This window comes from Protopterus annectens, chromosome 2.part2 (assembly GCF_019279795.1).
Source record: "Protopterus annectens isolate FY-2018-M chromosome 2.part2, PAN1.0, whole genome shotgun sequence".
In the NCBI taxonomy this organism is placed as follows: Eukaryota; Metazoa; Chordata; order Ceratodontiformes; family Protopteridae; genus Protopterus; species Protopterus annectens.
Genome location: NC_056730.1, coordinates 641,361,866 through 641,381,476, shown reverse-complemented (window position 1 = coordinate 641,381,476; position 19,611 = coordinate 641,361,866). Strand labels below are relative to the sequence as shown.

Here is a 19,611-nt window from a genome sequence, read left to right as displayed (position 1 = left end):
ACTTCACTCTTCTTAAGACTGAGATGGTATCCAATAAGCCCACTGTGCCAGTGGATACCACATCCCACAATGCTGAATCCTTCACAAATGCTTTCTATGGACATCTCCAAGAATGCATGGATCATGCAATCCCAAATAAATCCAAGTCCCTCTCCACCAAAGGCAAGCGTCCTGTCTGGTGGACCTCAGCCATTAACAAATTGTATAACAAAAGAAGGAAGCTACTGCACGTCAGAGCAAAATCCCATGAAGGGAAGACATCTCTGATCAACATTAGCAGAAAACTACGTTCTCTCATAAAAACATCCAAGGCCAACTTTGAGAGAAAAATCGCTAAGGACACTAAAGATAACCACAAAGCCTTCTTCAGCTATGTTAGAAACCTGGGCGGAAACCCTCAGGTATGCTCAGAGTTAGTTCACAACAACAAAAAATACACTGACCCCACAGATATTGCCAACATTCTGGCTGACAGGTTCAGTGCAAATTTCTCCCCTCCCTCACCCCCAAAAGAAGAAATACTTATCCCAGCTGAATGTAATCTCCCTGTCATCTCAGATGTCCAAGTGAGAACCGCCCTAAACAAAGCTAAAAACACAGCATCAATGGGACCTGACGGTATCCTGGGTTGCGTGTTACATGAACTCCAAGAGGAGCTAAACCCACACATAAAAATGCTATTTAACCTTAGCCATACTTCGGGATATGTACCTGAACACTGGCGTACAGCAACAGTGGTCCCACTCCACAAAGGGGGTGCCTCTACAGACCCTGGAAACTACCACCCCATAAGCTTAACCAGCCTGGTCTGCAAAGCTATGGAAAGAATCATTATGGAACTCATAAACAGAGACATAGGGGACCTACAGACACTTGACCCCACCCAGTTCGGCTTTGTAAAGGGCAGATCCTGCCTTTTGAACCTGGTTGACTTTTTCAAAACAGTCACTAGAGCCATTGATGAGGGCAAAGCAGTCCGTACAGCCTACCTGGACTTGGCTGAGGCCTTCGACACAATAGCCCACTCAGGCATCATAGATAAGCTCAACAGCTTAAATGTAAACCCTTATGTCACTAGATGGGTTGCAAACTGGCTAAAGGTCAGAACCCATAAAGTTAAAATTGCTGGAGCAATGTCAGACTCAAAGCCAGTCACAAATGGTGTCCCACAGGGATCTGTCCTGGGACCCCTCTTGTTCGGCATTTATTTCTCAGATGTTAAAGCAAACATGGGAGGGCTGTGGCTGACAAAGTTCGCAGATGACTGCAAACTAGGCGCCATAGTCGATACACCAGCGGACACATACATCCTACAAAAAGGCCTCACAGAAACGGACAACTGGTGCCGGAGTCACGGCCTTAAACTAAATGCCAAAAAATGTATAGTCATCCCCTTTGGGAAAAACAAAGTACCCATAAATTATCACATAGACAGCAACCCACTGAGTACGGAAAAAGTAATCAGAGACCTAGGGACCCAAGTTGAAAGCGACCTCTCATTTGACACCCACGTTGCCAAAGTGGTTAGAAAAACATTCTACCTTGCACACCTCATCATGAAGGGATTCACATCCAGATCTGAGGATGTCATTGTACCCCTATACTCCTCCCTCATCAGACCCATGATTGAGTACAATGCCCCATTTGGTATGTACCTCACCCAGCATTTGCAACAGCCGGAGAGACCACAAAAGTACCTCACCAAGAGGATCAAGGGTCTCCAACATATGTCTTATTCTGTCAGACTAAAGAAACTTCAGCTCTATTCAGTAGCATACTGCCTGCTCAGAGGTGATCTCTGCCTGGCGTACAAGGCCATGTCCAATCAGGATCTGATGGACATGCTCCACCTCAAAAAATCCAAATCCATCAGGACCACGAGAGCTAAAGACTTAAACCTCGGCACAAGTATGAATAGGACATGCTGGAGGGATAGATTCATAACCCAGAGGCTTCCCATGCTTTGGAACAAGATCCCAGTTCATATTAGGCAGAGCCCCTCACTGACTCTCTTCAAGAGAAATCTTGATGAGTGGATGGAAGATCGTAAGTTTACCCCAGGGGTCACATCTGTGTCACTGCTAGGCAGGGGCACAGTAAACTAATTCTATTATATAAGGGGACCTTCATTGTGTCACTACTAGACAGAGGCACAGTATTCTAAATTTATTCTGTACATTTTTTGTACCATTTCATGGGGTGGCAAAAGCCACATCACTATGGCTAGGCTTACAAATGCCCCAGGGCAGATAGCCTAGTACTATACTATGAAACTATGAAACTATGAAACAGCAATCTTTCTAAACTCATGCATATTATTGAGGTAATCCCTTATTTTCTGTTTAATATTCTGCAGTTGCTCCTCTTCGTGTTTTGTGAGATTCCCCCAATTCTGCAATTCTTTAACAACCGTCAACCCATCTAAGTAATTCATGTTACTTCTTAACAATATCTCCCTTTCTTTTATTTCCAACCTATTTTTAAACTCCAGTTTAATTTTGTCCCACTCCCTAGCTATATTTTCAGAATAAATGTTCTATCTTCTCTAATAGCTTCAAAATAATTTCCACTACCCATTCTTTAAATTCCTCTCTTTTCCACAGATAGGTGGGAAAGTGCCAGTGTCTCATTTTTATTTATTTTATTTCAATAACATCAGTAGTACTACAATCAACATTAATATTAAACCAAAAGATCACTTCTGTTGTTTTTCTTTCAGCTTTTCTCGGTTAGGGGTCGCCCACAGCGGAACTCTGGTCCGCTAATGTTTGGCAGTAGATTTTTTATCGGTGCTGATGTGCCAGCTCGACGCCCAACCTTCAACGAAGGCACACCCATTCTACGCATGTCTTTTGAATGCCACTCGAGTGCAGGGAGGACATGCAGACTCCACACAGAAAGCAGTCCAGCCAAGAATTGAATGGGAGAACCTCTTGCTGTGAGGCAACAATGCTACTGCTGCACCACTGTGGCTTGTATCACCTCTGTTATTGGATGACTAAAGACATTGGCTCTATCTATATAGGCAATGAAATTGCATCTATTGCAGCAACACATGCCCGTTATAGCAGCAACATGTGACCTCTCCTGATATTGATTCCTGTAACATAATTGGCTTTTTAAAGCTTTCTTTTTTTTTAAATGTCACATACAATACTGATGTCACTGGCATAACATAAAGGAACCAAGACCCCTCTAGTTTTGTAATGATCATTGCCAAAAACATGACCAAAGTTAAAGCTATTAGAACTAGTTCCTTGTGAGTAGTATGACTGGGCTCAATCTGTCCTTAATACAGATGTGTCATGGCACATCTTGTTAACTTCCTTTGGGGTATAACCTCTCTCTCTAGAAATTCACTCCTCAAAACCTGTAAATTTTGGTGAAAAGCAGTCTCCGAACTACTCAGTCTAGAGGCTTGCATCCCTTCCCCCTTAAGAATATTCTTAAAAATATGACCAGGATGCAGGCTATTCCGCTGTAGCATAGCATTTCTCCTGCAGGATTTCCTATATGGATCCATGATGAAAGTGGAACTTAACCCCTTGGAGACCATAACATCCAAGAAGCAGATGGAATTCCATGAACACTGATATGTAATCTTAAAATGGAGGTAGTAGTATGTAGATAGTCTATAAAACATCTAAGCTGTTGAGGGGTCCCATCCCACAGAAAAATGCATCATCTACGAAACTTAATATACATAGAATATTCTGTAGAACCCAAAACATACTCTAATTCCCATTGGTGCAAGTACCATGTTGGCATAGTTATTGGCGCATGATGTGTCCAAAGCTATGCCAGCTTTCTGAAAGAACAACGAATTTTCAAACACAAAAGCATTGTTCTCCAAAACTATCTCTAGAAACAAACAAATCAAATCAGTCACCCTCTCATCATAATCACTATAAACAGTGAGATAGTCTTTGACCATTACAATGCCCTTTATGTTTGGGATGACAGTTAATAAAGATGTTATGCCCATCGTAACCATAAAGTACTTATTGCCAATTTCACAAATTTCAGAAAAATTATACAAGTCTTGCAGAACCTGTTTTGTGTCCTTTAATACAGTCAATGCTTGATCAAAGATTGGTTTCAATTTCTTTTTTTTCAAAAATGGAAAACAGCTCCATGAGCCAGCCCTTGCCTGAAACTATAAGCCAAAATGGTGGTCTATTAGGGTTTTTGTGTATCTTCGGGAGACCTTGAAATAAAGGTATCAATGGACTCTTTACCAACAAATATTCTGATAACTCCCTCATAATCAAGTGGTTCCAGAAACAATCTTGTACAGCTAAACATACTCTCTCTTGCATCCACTGAATACAGACTATGTCTGTAGATTCATATATATTGCTATCACTTAACATTTCAAGAATGGAACCATGGTAGTATTCATAGTCCATGACAACAATGGCCCCTCCCTTGTCTACAGGTCTAATGATTAAGCTGCTACCACTGCACAGCTCTCTCAGAGCTTCAATTTTCAGCTTTATTTAATTTATGAAAATCATTACTAAGGCCATTTCTTCTATTAAAGGCTGCATATAAATCAGTTTCACATTTCTTACAAAATGCCTCAACAGCAAGGTATAATCCTGGTTGAAACATGCTAGGTTTCTTAAAACATTCAATTCAGAGTCATCACTAAAGTCAGATTTTAACATAACATTCCTTGCAAAAAGTCTGATATTAATAACAACATCACTAAAATTGAATTGTTGTGCAGGTATAAAAGACAGTCTGTGCTGTAATAAAGACTCCTGTGAGTTGGTCAGCTGCTTACTCGAAATGTTCCACAATAAACATTTTTCATGTTGTTCGATATATGCTTTAGGGACCCTGTCTGTGGCTGCTCCCTGGAATGTCTCTGTCTATTCCTCCCTCTGTGCCTCAATCACTCTTTCACTTCCATACCAAACTGCTTATTTGGGAGACGTAAAGGGAGAGAAAACTGCTCTTCTGAAACTACTTTACTTCATACACCTGGCATATTGGCTAGCTGCCCCCCCCCAGAAAAGAGACAATAGTCAGTGATGCTTCTGTAGGTGTGTGTGTATGACTGACTCTATTAGAAGATTCTGCCTGCTCAGCACCAATGGGACACTCAGCCCTTCCATCCGAGGGTAGGGTAGTTGAATCCGCAGTTTTTGATAAGAAAAAATATGTCCAAATCTAAAATCATTAATGTCACGCTCCATCCTCTTCCTCTTGTGGACTTTTAAATGCTGCTCATAAGAGAACACACCATCCATTACCACATCTAGTGCTGATAAGCAAGAATCACTAGGAAAATAAATTAAAATTTTGACACTTCCTATTCAAATCTTCCATAAGCTGTTGTTCTATAGGCTTAAAAAGTCTCAAAGTAAACAGATGTAATTAAAACCTTGCTCCAAATTAAGCTGCTGCGACTTACTCAACAATCCAGTATAATAGTCACTGTAAGTAGAGATTTTTAAGATTTTTACTCCACATGGTATAACCTGCTGAAAAAGACCAACTTCTCGGTGCATCCGCTGCCACTGCAGACGCTTAAATTTAAACAGTTCATCCTCCAATTCACTCATACCTGTTTTGAAATGAATCTCATCAAAGGCTACCTAATTCACCTTAGAGACCATATCAGTCTTTTGCTGAGTTAGCAGTGGATTGACCTCAACTTGTAACAGCCTAGTAAAATGATAATCATTACCACCATCCAAGGAATTAGAATTAAAATCCACTTCAGCTGAGCGATCAAAGTCCTCAGCCATGCTCCCGAGAGGGAAAACAGTAACCAGAAAAAAAATTAAAAATCACCCTTGAGGAATTAACTGTGCTGCAAACCACCACAATACAAGATACAAAAGAAAAATGTTACAGCCCAGAAACATGGCAGGAATATACAAAACAAGAAGCGGTAAGCACTTTCACACTATACAGAGAGCTTCTTCAGACCACATAGATTGATACAATCCAACTTCATTAACATACAAAAACAATACAATCAATCTTCCAGTCAAATCAAACAAAATGTTAATAAGCAATTCAAAACAGCCATATATCACTGATATCCAATGAATGATTAAAATTACTAAAAAAAAAATCTCTAGCTGTCAGCATGGGTCTCCATCCATTTAACCCCTGTAACTTATTGTCTTGTAATCTAATAATCCAATACAGCTCCCAATTTTCAGAGAAACTGTTACAGTCACTTACAAATGTGTATGCATTGCTGCAATAGATGCAATTTCTGTGCCTGTATAGATAGATCTAATGTCTTTATTCATCCACTAACACAGGTAATCTTTAAGTTTAATGTCTATGCTGATTGTAGTACTACTGATGTTGTTTATTTTTCTAGGTGTGAAGCCTGTATGGGTTTTTATGCTGGAAATATGAACCATTCCTTAATGGAATAGATTAGGTAACATTTTTACAGCATTCGCACTGGAGATCCCTGAAGTGTGCTTGCGAAGCAAGTACTAGAAAAAGGTTTGGGCCACTCCTTTGTCTTTATGGTTATAGAGAGAATTTTTAGAAGTATTAGAATGGGTGATTGTAAGAATTTCACTGAAAATCAGGAGTTGTATTGGATTATTAGTTTATAAGCTGATAAGTTACAGGGTTACAGGGACAGGTCTCTTTAAGACCTGTCCTGAAAGCTAGAGATATTTTTAGGTAATTTTAATCATTCATTGGATATTAATGTTTTATGGCTGTTTTGAATTGCTTATTAACATTTTGTTTGATTTGATTGGAAGACTGATTATATTGCTTTTGTATTTTAATGAAGTTGGATTGTATCAGTCTATGTGGTCTGAAGAAACACTTTGTATAGTTTGAAAGTGCTTACTGTTTTTTGTTTTTTAATAAAGCCTTGAGTTTTCATTTATATGCCGGCCATATTTCTGTGTAACATTTTTCTTTTGTATCTTGTATTGTGGTGGTTTGCAGCACAGTTAATTCCTTGAGGGTGATTTTTACGTTTTTTTTTTCAGAAAACATTTTCTCCAAGCCATTTCTCTTTATAAGATTGTCAACAAGACACAAAACTGTTTACTAGAAAAAAAGCCTTATAATATTCAATATGATTTTTCATTTACATGCTTTCTCTTAAAATGTGTTACTAGATTAAGCTAATGGCCTTAACCCAGCAATTCACCATTGCAAGAATGAAAAAAATCACACTAATATTTCTTTTGTCATGCTCTTTTAACCAGATCATTTTTTATGTTGCAGTGCCCATATTTATTAAAACTGAACAAGGAGAAAGAGAGAAGAAGGGAGAAAGAAAAAAAAAAACAGGAGAACCTGTTTACACTAGTATCCCCATTGCAATTAAAAATAACTGAAAAAAATTGATTTATGCAAAGAAAATCAAGCACTATTTAAATAGTACTATTAAGAAAAAAAATGTTTTATTTACCATTACCATTAACTTTCTTCCTCCTCTTCCCTCTCCTGAATATTTTCCGAACATTAATGACATGAAGTAGGGAATATGCTTTAGAGTCCCCTACAAGTTTAACAAAGTCCAAGAAAATACAATATTTCCAGATTTTCTTGTTCTATTACTGTTCATCTCCATCTCTGAAACTCTGTCTGTGCTTCATTTCCAATGTACTCTTAATTCTTCTAGTAAACTATTGTTCTTTTTTACTTTTCTCAAACATTTTCCATTGAAACACTGGAAAAGGTTTCACTGGCACAGCCTCTCTGTGGTCTTAATTACCAAAAGATCAAGAAACAGACTTTTGTATTTCTTCCTTAGCATGTACTTCATCAAAAAATAATTTTGTTCCTCCACAGTAAAATATTTTGAAGATAGCTGTGTACAGCAGTTTGAATCCCATGCCTGCATCTTGGCATTCTCTGAGTAATGGGATATATTTACTCCTCTTCTTCCTGGTGTACGAATAGTCATTCTCTATAACCACTCTGCTGTCTCCCACTTTTAGTATTTTGTCCTTCTGCCACAGTTTTGTCAGAATCAACTATTTCTGCTGGTAAGATTACATTTTTACTATTAAAGCTCTAGATTGCTTTCTCATAGCCAGGTTTGGAACATAGACATGATGTGCCCTTTCAGTTAACAATTCCTGTTGTGGAATACCAGTCCAGTTGCTTATCTGTGCTTTCATATAATTAATGTGGTATGTTCCTTCTAGCTTCTCTGGTACACCAGAAAATCTGTGTTTTTCCCTGCATGTTATGTCCTCTAATTCTATTATTTTTTAAACATCTCTTCTTGTACAGTCTCATATTCTGCCAGCCTTTTCTTCATTTTGACCTCTGAGCTTTGCAGTTTTACCACCTTATCTGAATACCTGTTTAAAGCTTCTTCCATTTTTTCCAGCCTTTTATTGTTTGAGTTGATGTACTGCATCAGTGTTCCATTTATTTTAGTTAGGTCTGTGTGCAGTTGCCTTATATTTTCCTTAAATTACTGGAAGTCATGTCTGGAGGTTGTACTTTTTGTTGAGCAGCTACAGTACTTTTGCCAGTCAGTGTTTTTGTTACCTTTTGTAGCTGTTTTTCCTTCAGGTCCTCTTTATTTCTTTTTTCTTGGCATTCAGGCAGCGCACTTACTAGCCAGTCACTGAAATTTACTCAGAAATCTAGATTCACTGGCTTTCCCTGTTAAGATTCTGTTTTCATACTGGAAGAGCTAGAATTAAACTGTTATTCAATGTGCAGTCATTGTGGAACTCATTGAAATGGATTTATTTTATTTTTGGAAGGCTAGGGGGCAGGAGATGGTGATAAAATTGTAAGGGGGTTCTCAGACCATTTAGCAGTATTGATGGCGATTATGCAGAAAGGGGAGGTTATTAAAATATAAAGGGAGTAAAAGGAATAAATGAGAAATTATGAAATGAAATTGAAGAGAGGGGAGTAATGGAAAAGTCAAGTAACCATGATGGACTGTAAAAACTGGTCTGATTGGAGGACTGAATTTAAAAAGATTTACAAAAAGTACTTTTTTAGTGGCAGGATGATTTAAGAAAGGAAGGCAAAGTGAAATATGGGAAAATGTGTAGAAATGCATCAGAGAATTTGAAGAATAATGCAAGAGAGTATTGTGATAAAGAAAAATAAATACATAAAAGAAAATGAGAAAATTTAATGCATTGATCTTTAGGCAGAGATATGTTTACAAGAGAGAAAGGAGGATGTATCTTCATATTTGGATAAAATAGTAAAACCGAATATTATGGTGGTGCTGCGGTAGCGTTGTCGCCTCACAGTAAGACGCTGTCCGGTTCGATTCTCAGCTAGAGCGTCTTCTGCGTGGAGACATGCGTGAATGGGCGTACCTTCATTGAAGGTTGTGCGTCAGGGCTGGTAACTCGGCACGTAAAGGTCAACTACCAATCATTAGCGGACCGGAGTTCCGCTGTGGTGACCCCTAACCGGGAAAAGCTGAAAGACTCAACAAGTAAAACCGGATATTAGTATAATGAGAAAAATGAAAAAAAAAATGTAAAAGAAGAGCTAAAAGAACACCAGCAAATTATGAATATTGCAGTATAGCATGTAGAAAAATATGCATAAGAATTTATGGATGGCAAATAAGAGAAAACAGAAAATACAGAAATTTCCAGAACCAGTTAAGGAAGAATTTGAAAAAAAATACTGTTAGTGAATTGGATGAAGTACTTAAGAAAGTAACTGTTGATTCAGTATTAGGCCCAAATGGTATAAGGTATGGAATGTACAAGAAATTAATGGACTGGCAAAGAGGATATTTTGTAAATGTACAGAATGAATAGTTGAAAAAAGATTTTGTTTATGAGGGGTTATGTAGTGGGATGTTATAATTTATGTAGTAGAAAGATGAGAAGAGTGAAATACTAAAAGGGAGATCTGTCACATTAAATAACACAGATTATAACATTTGTATGGGAATAATACAGAGGGGAATGGAAAGAAGGATGCGGGATATCATGGAAGAACGTATATATGGCATAAAGGGGAAGGGATGTCAAGAATTATTATTGATCATGAGAAAAATTGCAGATGATGTAAGTAAAAAGTAAGATGTGAAATTTATAGTAAGTGATAACAGAAAGGCATTTGATACAGTGGGACATGATGCTTTGTGGAATGCTATGGAAAAGTATGGAATAGGTAGCAGAATTAGAAGAGTGTGTATGTCAGCATATCAGAATAATAGGGTGTGAGTGTTAGTGCATGGATGGCTGAGTAAAGGAATATCAGAATAATAGAGTGAGAGTGTTAGTGCATGGGTGGCTGAGTAAAGGAATATCAGAATAATGGGATAAGAGTGTTAGTGCATGGGTGGCTGAGTAAAGGAATTTGCATGAAATGTGGTATAAAACAAGGATATCCCATGAGTGGAATAACTTTTGCATTGATGATGAATATGATAGTTGAGAAAATTAGCTTAGAAAATTAAAATTGCTGGATATGTGATACTAGTTGTTTTGACATAAACAGATGATATAGTTGTAGTTACTAAGATCAAATTGTGGATGAGGGAAGTTGCAGTTTGTCTAAATTGATGTTTATAAGAAAAGGTAATGATTTTGAAAAAAATAAAAAGAAGGGTTTGGGTGACATGATGAAGATTATGAGTATGTATTTTTAATGAATGAACTGTCCTTACTAAGAATACATGTTGGTAAAATGATGCAGTTATGATACAGTGGGATGATAAAAGAAATGAAAGAAACGTCTTCTGTGGAGAACATATAGATTACTGTTCAGGAATAGTGGGAAAACTAGTGTAATTGCCATTTTTATATGATCCCAGTAAAATATGAAAAGTAAATTGTGCAGTTGGTATTTTCTGTCATGTGTGGTTCAAGATTAATCCCAATGAAAAGAGATGTGTTGCATATGAGTGAAGATGAAGAGGGATTAGTGTTACTAAATCCAGTATTTTACTCTGCTTCTTTAAACCTGTATAGAGTATTAAGGTGGGTAAAGGAAGAGAATGAGAATGTTTAAATATCAGAACAACATAGTCTGGGAAATGATGAGGATAAGAAAAAGAGAAAAAGAATGAAGAAATGACAAATTATGAAGAAAAATGCTAACATTGAAAATAAAATTTATGGTATTGAAAAAATAGAGGTATGTGAGAAAACAATACTATTATGTAAATATGTGTGGAAATTTACCAGAAAAAGTGATTAAAGCTATTGAAGTAAGGAAAAAGTGGTGTAGTAAAAAAGCAAAGGGCCAATATTTCCTATGAAGACTGGTAATAAATAAGTTACAAGTAAATTGGAATGAGCCATATAACAAGAGTTGAAAGAATGTGTTTATTTTGTGGGGAAGAAGAGACAACAGAGCATATTTTTTGAAATGTCAAAGAGTGGTAAAACTCTGGAAGAAGTTGTGAGAATAAATATTTGAAGAATATTAATGACTTAATACAGGTATGAATGGTATTATGTGTGGTTAGTATAATAATTATAATTATGTATGACTAATATAAGAATTAGAAGAAAGAATATGTGAGAGTGATAGATAAGAATATATTTTATATAATATGGGTTATTTGGAATGAAAATGGAATGAAATTGTGTTTAATGGGAAATTGATTTTAACAGATATATTGCAAAAAATCAGATTATGGTTGTAGAAGGAGTGAGGTTCAAGAATATAAGAATAACAATGAGGATGTTATAAGAAAAATGAAAAATAGTAACAAATAGAAATCTATATATGTGCCTATAAATATGTAAAGTTTGTAAATATGTAAATAATTTTGTATGCTGTGTTAAACAAAGGACCCCTACTCTTTTTGATAGATGTTGTGGGATCTTTTTCATCCACCTGAGCTACTACCAACATAATCAGATGGGGCCTTAGTTTAAGGCCTCATCTGAAGAATGACACACTCAGAAGTGTAGCACCTCCACTTTTACAGCACTGCAGTGTCAACAATCCATCTCCCTGGTGTAGGGATAGAAACCACAGTCTCCTGCACCAGACAAGTGTGCCTCCTGTTGCACCATTGACATCATGTCATGCCTTGATGCATCGGGAATAACCTAGTTCAATCTCCATTTTGAGTGGTTTGTCACCTGCTTTTGGTAGTGGAGTTCACTGCAAGTTAGGCAAGTATATAACTGCTTATTTCTTGTTTAATAATATAAATTCCAAATCCTCATTTTTATTTCCTGATTTGCAGGAAACTACTCACTAGTAGCATGAGGCAAACTAGCTGCTTTATGGATGTGTGTAGTTATGTAGACAGTACTTTATGTCTTACCATTTTGGGTCCAAGGGCATCCATACAGGCAGTATTTGTAGATTTTTTCTGAACATTAACTAGTAGAAAAGGTCAGCCCATCAAGGCAAGTCTTCTTGTAGACCGGCTGATTAAAAAGTAAAAATTTGTTATACTCTTCCAAATTCCCAGAGCTTATCTTTATCTGTCAGACTGCAGTGTAAACTTTTTGTTTTTGCCTAATGATTTTTCAGTGAAAGTAATCATTTAGTTTAATTTATTAGCTGCCTTTTGGGCTGTTGGTTCTTAGAATTTGAAACTGGTATCTCACATTTGAGTCTGCTGTGTTCATGTCAAACACTGTTTTTTAACTACAAAGCTTATCAACCGTTTGCCTGATATGACATTGATAGATTAAATTTGCTGTTAATTTTACTAACTGCATTCTTTACTGTCACTGTTACTTTTTTTCACTATTACTCTAACATTTTACCTGGCTGAGCAACAGAAAGCTGAAATATTGTCATATCTCTCTATTGTTTCTGCTTTTGCAGAACAACCTTGACTTTGCCTCATATTTTGATCCTGTTCCTCATAAAATTATTGATTTTCTAGTACCTCCCTGAGAATTAGTCAGTCAATAATGCCAGCAATTTGAGAAGTATCAATATTGTTATTTGAGGAGGTATTTTTTTTTTACAAAACAGTGCCTTTTGGTACAGTATCAGTTTGTTATATAGGGTGAGGAGGCAGTCAGTCTTTATATTTTATTTGTCTCTGTATGGATCACCTTTTTAGGTCATGGTTTTCTTGTTTCTGCCTTAGTATTTTGCAAGAAAATCAACTAAGCATTGTTTAATTGTGTTGGAGCTCACAAAGTGCTGAGTGTGTCTGCCTACTTATTATTTTCTATACACCGTACATCATTTGTTTCAAAGTAAATTTGAATGATTTCATTGCAAAACCATTCTCACCTGTCTCAGTAATGTGACAGAAGCAAACAGAAAAGCCATGCATGTCCCTGATGAAATGCTAAGCACAAAAGAAGTGTGACATCCCTTGTCTGACACAATTAGGTGTTAAAGTTTTATATGTATTAGTCAATCCACATTATCATATTGTCTCCGTGGATTGTTAATTATGGTTTAGAACTTCTTCCTGGTTTGGAAAAAGTATTAATGATTCTGACCTTCCAATAAAAATAAGTGTGTATTGCCTTTTCCACACCTCATATATCTAAGCTATGCGCAGTGCTGGAAATAAAAGGAAAAATAGTTTAGCTGTCTTAAAGCCAGCTCAAAGAAGTACAGTGAATAAGAAAGAAAACCTTGTTTAAAAATATATATATGTGTCATCATAATAACCTATTCAGCATTCCTAAGTTTCACACTGCCAGAAAGATATTTCAAAACCTGTGTGACACCATTCTTTTCATGCTCACAACAACGTTACACAACAAAATATGAATTTTCTCCCTTTTTTGGTATAGGAGTATATCTGAAACTATAAAGTAATGTAATATTGCCTATGCTTTATCCAAAAAAAAAAATGGCAGAACACTGGACATTCAGTTATGGTGCTCTATGGATACCTGCACCACTGGGTGAGGGAGATCCATCATTTATAAAGAAGTGTTAAAATAGGAAATACTGAACCTGGACCGAATATGCTGTTGGGTAACTTTCTACTGTTTGTATCACAGACTGACATAGAGGTAGTGATGAAAATCTCTTAACTGTTAAAACGCATGTATCATGTGGTTAAAATATACTACAGTATATTTAGCACCCCATGGCTGCTGGAAATGTACCAGTTCTCTGGCCACTAGCCAAAAAGGATTATTTATTTGGGTGGAAGACATACATCTCATACAAAATCATTCAGTTTTGCAAACTTTATCTGCATCTGGCAGTGTACCTCATATTTCCAAAGTACACACAGATATGACTGTGTTTTCAAATTCATTATGTACTCTCACAGCTTTCATTGCTGGCAGGTCTTTTTCATCTTTGGCTTGTTTGTCACCCCATTAGAAAACTTGTGTTGCATTTTACTTTCAGTCTGAAGATGTGCATGCTGCTTTTTGGTTTTAATCCAGTATTTGTGCGGCATATGATGGTCTCCGCACTGGTTTTGATATCCTTAAAGGAATTATTTTTTCTTTCTCTTCTGTTTGTACTGTATATTTGCAAACTTTTTTTATCTTCCCTAATTGTTGTCCATTTCTTTATGCTTCAGATGAGTCTTCCTCAAAGTCCCGGAAAACTGCCAGCTGTACGTCACTTGAAGATGATTTTTTCACAATTTTTGCAGTAAAACCTATTTTATGAATTGTGTCTATGTAGGACCTTTTAGGATTTGATTTATGGGGTTTTAGTATAAAATCCAACCACAAAATGAGGATATCACTGTTTTACCGTCGACATGAATTGTGTTATTTATAACACCATTCTAAAACATTAGCTTCCACAAAGAGAGATAACAATTAGTTTTCAATTTTAAGTTGCTGTTTACGCTAACACTTAGGTTCATAGGTTCATAGGTAGGTACTAGACTATTGGCCCTAGGGCCTATACAAGCCTAGCCATAACGATTCCCTGACTATTGCTTCCCACAAATATTTACTTTCTTGGACCCCATTCTAGTAAGGCTACTGATGTGATTCCCGGGGTGAATTTCCTATCTCTTATCCAGTCGTCAAGGTTCCTCTTGAAGAGGGCCATTGAGGAGCTCTGCCTGACATGTATGGGTAGCCTATTCCAGAGTATGGGGAGTCTCTGGGTCAGGAACCTATCCCTCCAGCATGTTCTATTCATCGTGATGACAAGGTTAAGATCCCTGGAGTATGTGGCTCTGAGGGATTGGGATTTCTTTAAGTGTAGTATGTCCAACAACTCTGGGTCTGACAAGGCCTTGTATATTAGGCAGAGATTGCCTCCGAGTAGGCGATATGCGACAGAGTATAGCTGGAGATTCTTTAGACAGTCAGAATAAGGCATCTGCTTTAGGCCTGCGATTCTTTTTGTGTGGTATTTCTGCGGCCTTTCTAGTAGTTGCAAATGTCTTGTGAGGTACATACCAAATGGGACATTGTATTCTATAATGGATCTAAAAAGCCCTTAGTGATGAGGTGTGCCACGTAGAAGGATTCTCTAACTAGTGTGGCTATGTGGTTATTAAAGGTGAGATCACTGTCCACCTGTGTCCCTAGGTATCTTATCACACTTTTGGTGTTTAGTGTACTGCCACCAATGTGGTAGTTCACAGGTACATGTTTTTTCCCAAAGGGGACAACTATACATTTTTGGCATTTAGTTTGAGCCCATGACTCTGGCACCAGGCATCTGTTTCGGTAAGGCCCTTTTGTAGTATATCCACATCATTTGGAGATTCAATAATGGCTCCCAGCTTGCAGTCCTCTATGAACTTTGTAAACCAGTGTCCCTTAGTGTTGGGTTGTACTTCAGAGAAGTAGATGCTAAACAAGAGTGGTCCCAGGACAGAACCCTGCGGTATACCACTTGTCACTTGTCTGGAGCTGGATTTGGAGTCGGCTACTTTTACAGTGTGTGTTCTGTCAGTAAGCCAGTTTGGAACCCATCGAGTGACGTAGGGATTAATGCCCAGCTTAGTAAGTTTATCTATGATTCCAGCATGGGGGATAGTGTTGAAAGCCTTGGTGAGGTCCAAATAGGCTGTGTGAACCACCTTACCCTTGTCCACGGTTCTGGAGACTGATTCGAAAAAGTTGATCAGGTTCAGGAGGCAAGATCGGCCCTTCACAAACCCGAACTGGGTGGGGTCCATTGTTTGAAGGTTGCCAATGTCTTTGTTTATAAGTTCCATGCTAATACGTTCCATGGCCTTGCAGATCAGGCTCATCAGACTGATGGGACAGTAGTTCCCAGGATCCAAAGCGGATCCTCCCTTGTGGAGTGGGATGACTGCAGCTATGTGCCACTCTCTGAGCATGAAGCCTGAGGTGAGGCTATGATTAAACATGACACATAGATAAGGTGCCAGTTCATTTTGTAGTTCATGCAGTACACAGCCCGGGATATCATATGGTCCCATGGATGCTATATTCTTGGCTTTGGAGAGTGCGGTTTTTAGCTGAGTGGCTGTGATTACCAGAATTTGGCATTCTTTCGGTATTGATATGGGCATTTTAGGGGGTGAGAGTGGGATGAAGTTGGCACTGAATCTATCTGCCAGGATATTAGCAATATCCTTTGGATCAGTATATCTAGTGCCATTCTGCTGTAGCTCAGATCAGATCTGAGTATTGCCATTTAGATTCTTGACACAGCTATAGAATGCCTTGTGGTTGTCTTTGGAATCTTTGGCAATTTTGTTTTTGTAACTAGCTTTGGAAGGTTTTATGAGGGATCTCAGTTTTCTACTGAGGCTGGTGAGGGAGTTTTTTGAATCCTGGGTTCTTCCTCTTTTCTGCAACAGTTTCTTCCTTCTGTTATACAGCTTGTTTATGGCAGGGGACCACCAGATTGGCTTCCTTTTTTTAGAGGATAGCGTCTTGGTTCTATTTAAGATGGCTCAATCCATGCACGAGTAAATGTGCTCATACAGCACCTTAGTGAAGGAGTCAGCAGTTGAACTTCCAGTTCCCATCTGCATGGGTGTCATGAAATTTGTTACTTCTGACTTGAGAAGCATGAAGTTGGCTTTGAAGAAGTTTTTTACGGAGGTTTTCTTAAAGGGGGTGGGGTGGGATGTAGATTTCAAGGATGATTAGCTTATGGTCTGATCTGACCAATGAGGGGGTGTCAACTGGTGTGGAGCCTCGATCTCCCATGTTGGTAATGACCAGTTCTAGAATATTGGTTCCTCTGGTGGGACTATGAATTAATCACTCTAGGGCGCTGGAATTTATGAATTCCAAGAACCGTTGAGCAAAGGTGTTGGTACAGGAGTAGTTTTCCCAGTTAATGGCAGGGTAGTTGAAATCACCCAGTATTAGGGTGTTTGGTTGTATCTTAATATTTTCCAGTATGTTTATAAAGGCACAGTGAGAGTCTTGGGGCATGGTGGGAGATCTGTAACAAGTTTGTATTGCAGTCTTAGCTAGTGTTAGTTGCACCTGGAGAATTTCAGATGCATTGTGTTGGGCAACCAGCCTGGAAGTGTGAATATCCTTGGTGAATATGGACACTCCTCCACCTTTAGTGTTTCTGTCCTGGTTTGGTGGCTGAAAAGTGTGATATGAGTTGTAGCCTGGTATTGCAGGGGTGCTCTCTGGAGCTTTGAACCAGGTCTCAGTTACTGCACATATCGATGCTCTTCATTTTTAGGAGAGCCTCAAGAGAGTGCATCTTGAGGTTTAGACTTCTAGCATTGAGTAGCATTACCTTCAGATTTTGCTTGCTTGTACCCAGTTTTGTCCTTTGAGCCTTGCCTAAAAAAGGCACTATAGGGGTATGAAGAACCTTAGCCAGTAACCTGAATCCCAGGGGCGACAAGTGCAAACCATGTCTTGCAAAGCATTGTGGTTTGTCGATCATGTCATCCCAGGCAGACAGATACTGGATCCACTTTGAATGACACCAGAAGTTTAGCCAATTATTGAAGTAAATCATTTTGTCCTTATACTGTGGTATCATTCTGGGCAATGGCAGGACGATACTCAGGGCTAGGGTCATACCTGCCTGGGCTACATGATCTGAGAGCTCTTCCATGTCTCTTTTCATGTAGTCCAGGGAGGTAAGTCTCAAGTCATTCACTCCAACATGGACAATGAAAGAGTCATATTTGTACCTGTTGTGGAGTGACTTGAGTGCATGCGTTATGTGACGGATCCTGGCACCCAACAGGCAACTAACTATAATTTTCTCCTTGTTTAGCCTGGTGAGTGGGACATCAGTGTGCTTGACTATAGAGTCACCTATGACTAAAGTTTTAGGCACGTTGTCTTGCCTTAGGGGCTGCTGTTGGGTGGCACACTGGTGTTGTGAGCTATGTGATGCTTTGGTTGTGTTTGGGGGGGTGGTATTTCTTTGCATTTAAGCTTCAGAGGTCCTTGTTACTTGGGCAGGTTAATGTTCAGAGCCTCTGCATTTGTGGGTTTTGTGTAGCTATGTGTGGGTTTTGGTGGTGTGGGTTTTGAAGGACTATGTGTTGTTTGATGTGTTGTGTGGGTGTTAACCTTCTTCTCTTGACTGTCTACCACAATCTTGGCTGGAGAGGGCTTTGCTTCCACTTTGACTATGTAAGTGCATCTCTCGCAGGTTGTAGTGTTGGGTGGTAGGAGGAGAGGATTGTCTGTGTACATGAGGCAGTTGCTGCATTGCCCCAGTATGCCCAGATTCACCTGGTGGACAGGAGAAATCACCGGAAGCTGAGCCTTGGTCATGCCTGGTTAGGTGCTTTCTTTGTGTAGTACAAGAGCTGCTTTCCCTTACTTTTTGGCAAGGTAATTGCAGTTGTAGGCTGTCTAGTGCCTACGACTATTTTCTCCTTATTACTAAGGAGAAGTGAGTGCTTGTAACAAATTAAGGCTTCCTAGTGCTTTTTAGCGAGTTTTAGAGCAAGTGCTAGGCACAGGTATACAGATTTTAGTGCTACTGCTGATAAACTAGCTAGTTCTAAGGGAAAATTCGAAGAACAGACTTTTGGCACCGGGAATAGTTTAACCTTAGCCTGACGGTGCACAAATGCTTATGCTAGAAAGTTGAAAGGGATAGAAATCAGCCAAAAATGGCCAATAAAATTGCAATTTTAGAGATGGAAACTACTCCTCTGGTGTTAGATAGGCAGTACAATGCTCCCACTCTCACTGGTAAGCAGTAGGACCTCCCTCTACCACAGCAAGGTCTGGATAGCTCTGAACACTGAAACTAAAGTCCTGAAACCAGCAAAGCCTGCAAACTGGACTAATCTTGTTAGAGAAGGTGGGAAATTAACAAACAAGATATACTTTTTTTTTTTTTAGACCAAATAAGCTTGAGAACCAAAGCATTTCATATGTAGACCCTACTAAAGCCAAAGAGTCACTGCTTAACCTTACAGAGGCTTCCAATTTGTCATTGCTCAAATCCATCCAGTTGTTAAAATGTATAGATACAGGCACACAGATATATGTTTAAAATCTCATTAGATTTTTCTGGAAAGGGAAAAGGAGAACATTTTTTAAGAAAATATGTGACAGTAGTATAGAAAATGAAACTATACGCTTGTGATGAAATGGCTACACATTACTAATCCTGTGGTAATGACAGGCCTTGCCAGCTTTAGTCAAAAAGTGTTAAGCACTGTTCCCATGTTGGTGAATGTTCTGATGTTTTCCTATAAACAAAGTACACACAGTTTAAGCTTCCAAAGTGTATAATATTACAAGTGTACTGTCTTACTCATTAGGTGTAATTCAGAGTATGCTGATAATAGTCATATCACAGAGACAAGAT

The 19,611-nt window shown here is 38.4% G+C and overlaps 1 protein-coding gene across 5 annotated transcripts in view; it reads left to right on the top strand.

The window, feature by feature from the left end:
* The window catches only part of DYSF (dysferlin), a 3,914,743-nt gene that overhangs the window by 1,757,312 nt on the left and 2,137,820 nt on the right, over window positions 1-19,611 (top strand). For 3 of the 5 annotated variants that reach the window (XM_044064060.1, XM_044064062.1, XM_044064059.1), the window contains exon 17: window positions 14,432-14,467. The exons of the other annotated variants lie outside the window; for them this stretch is intronic. In XM_044064060.1, the coding sequence (XP_043919995.1) occupies window positions 14,432-14,467 (36 nt within the window). The remainder of the gene's footprint in view (window positions 1-14,431; window positions 14,468-19,611) is intronic. 5 annotated transcript variants of the gene reach the window in all.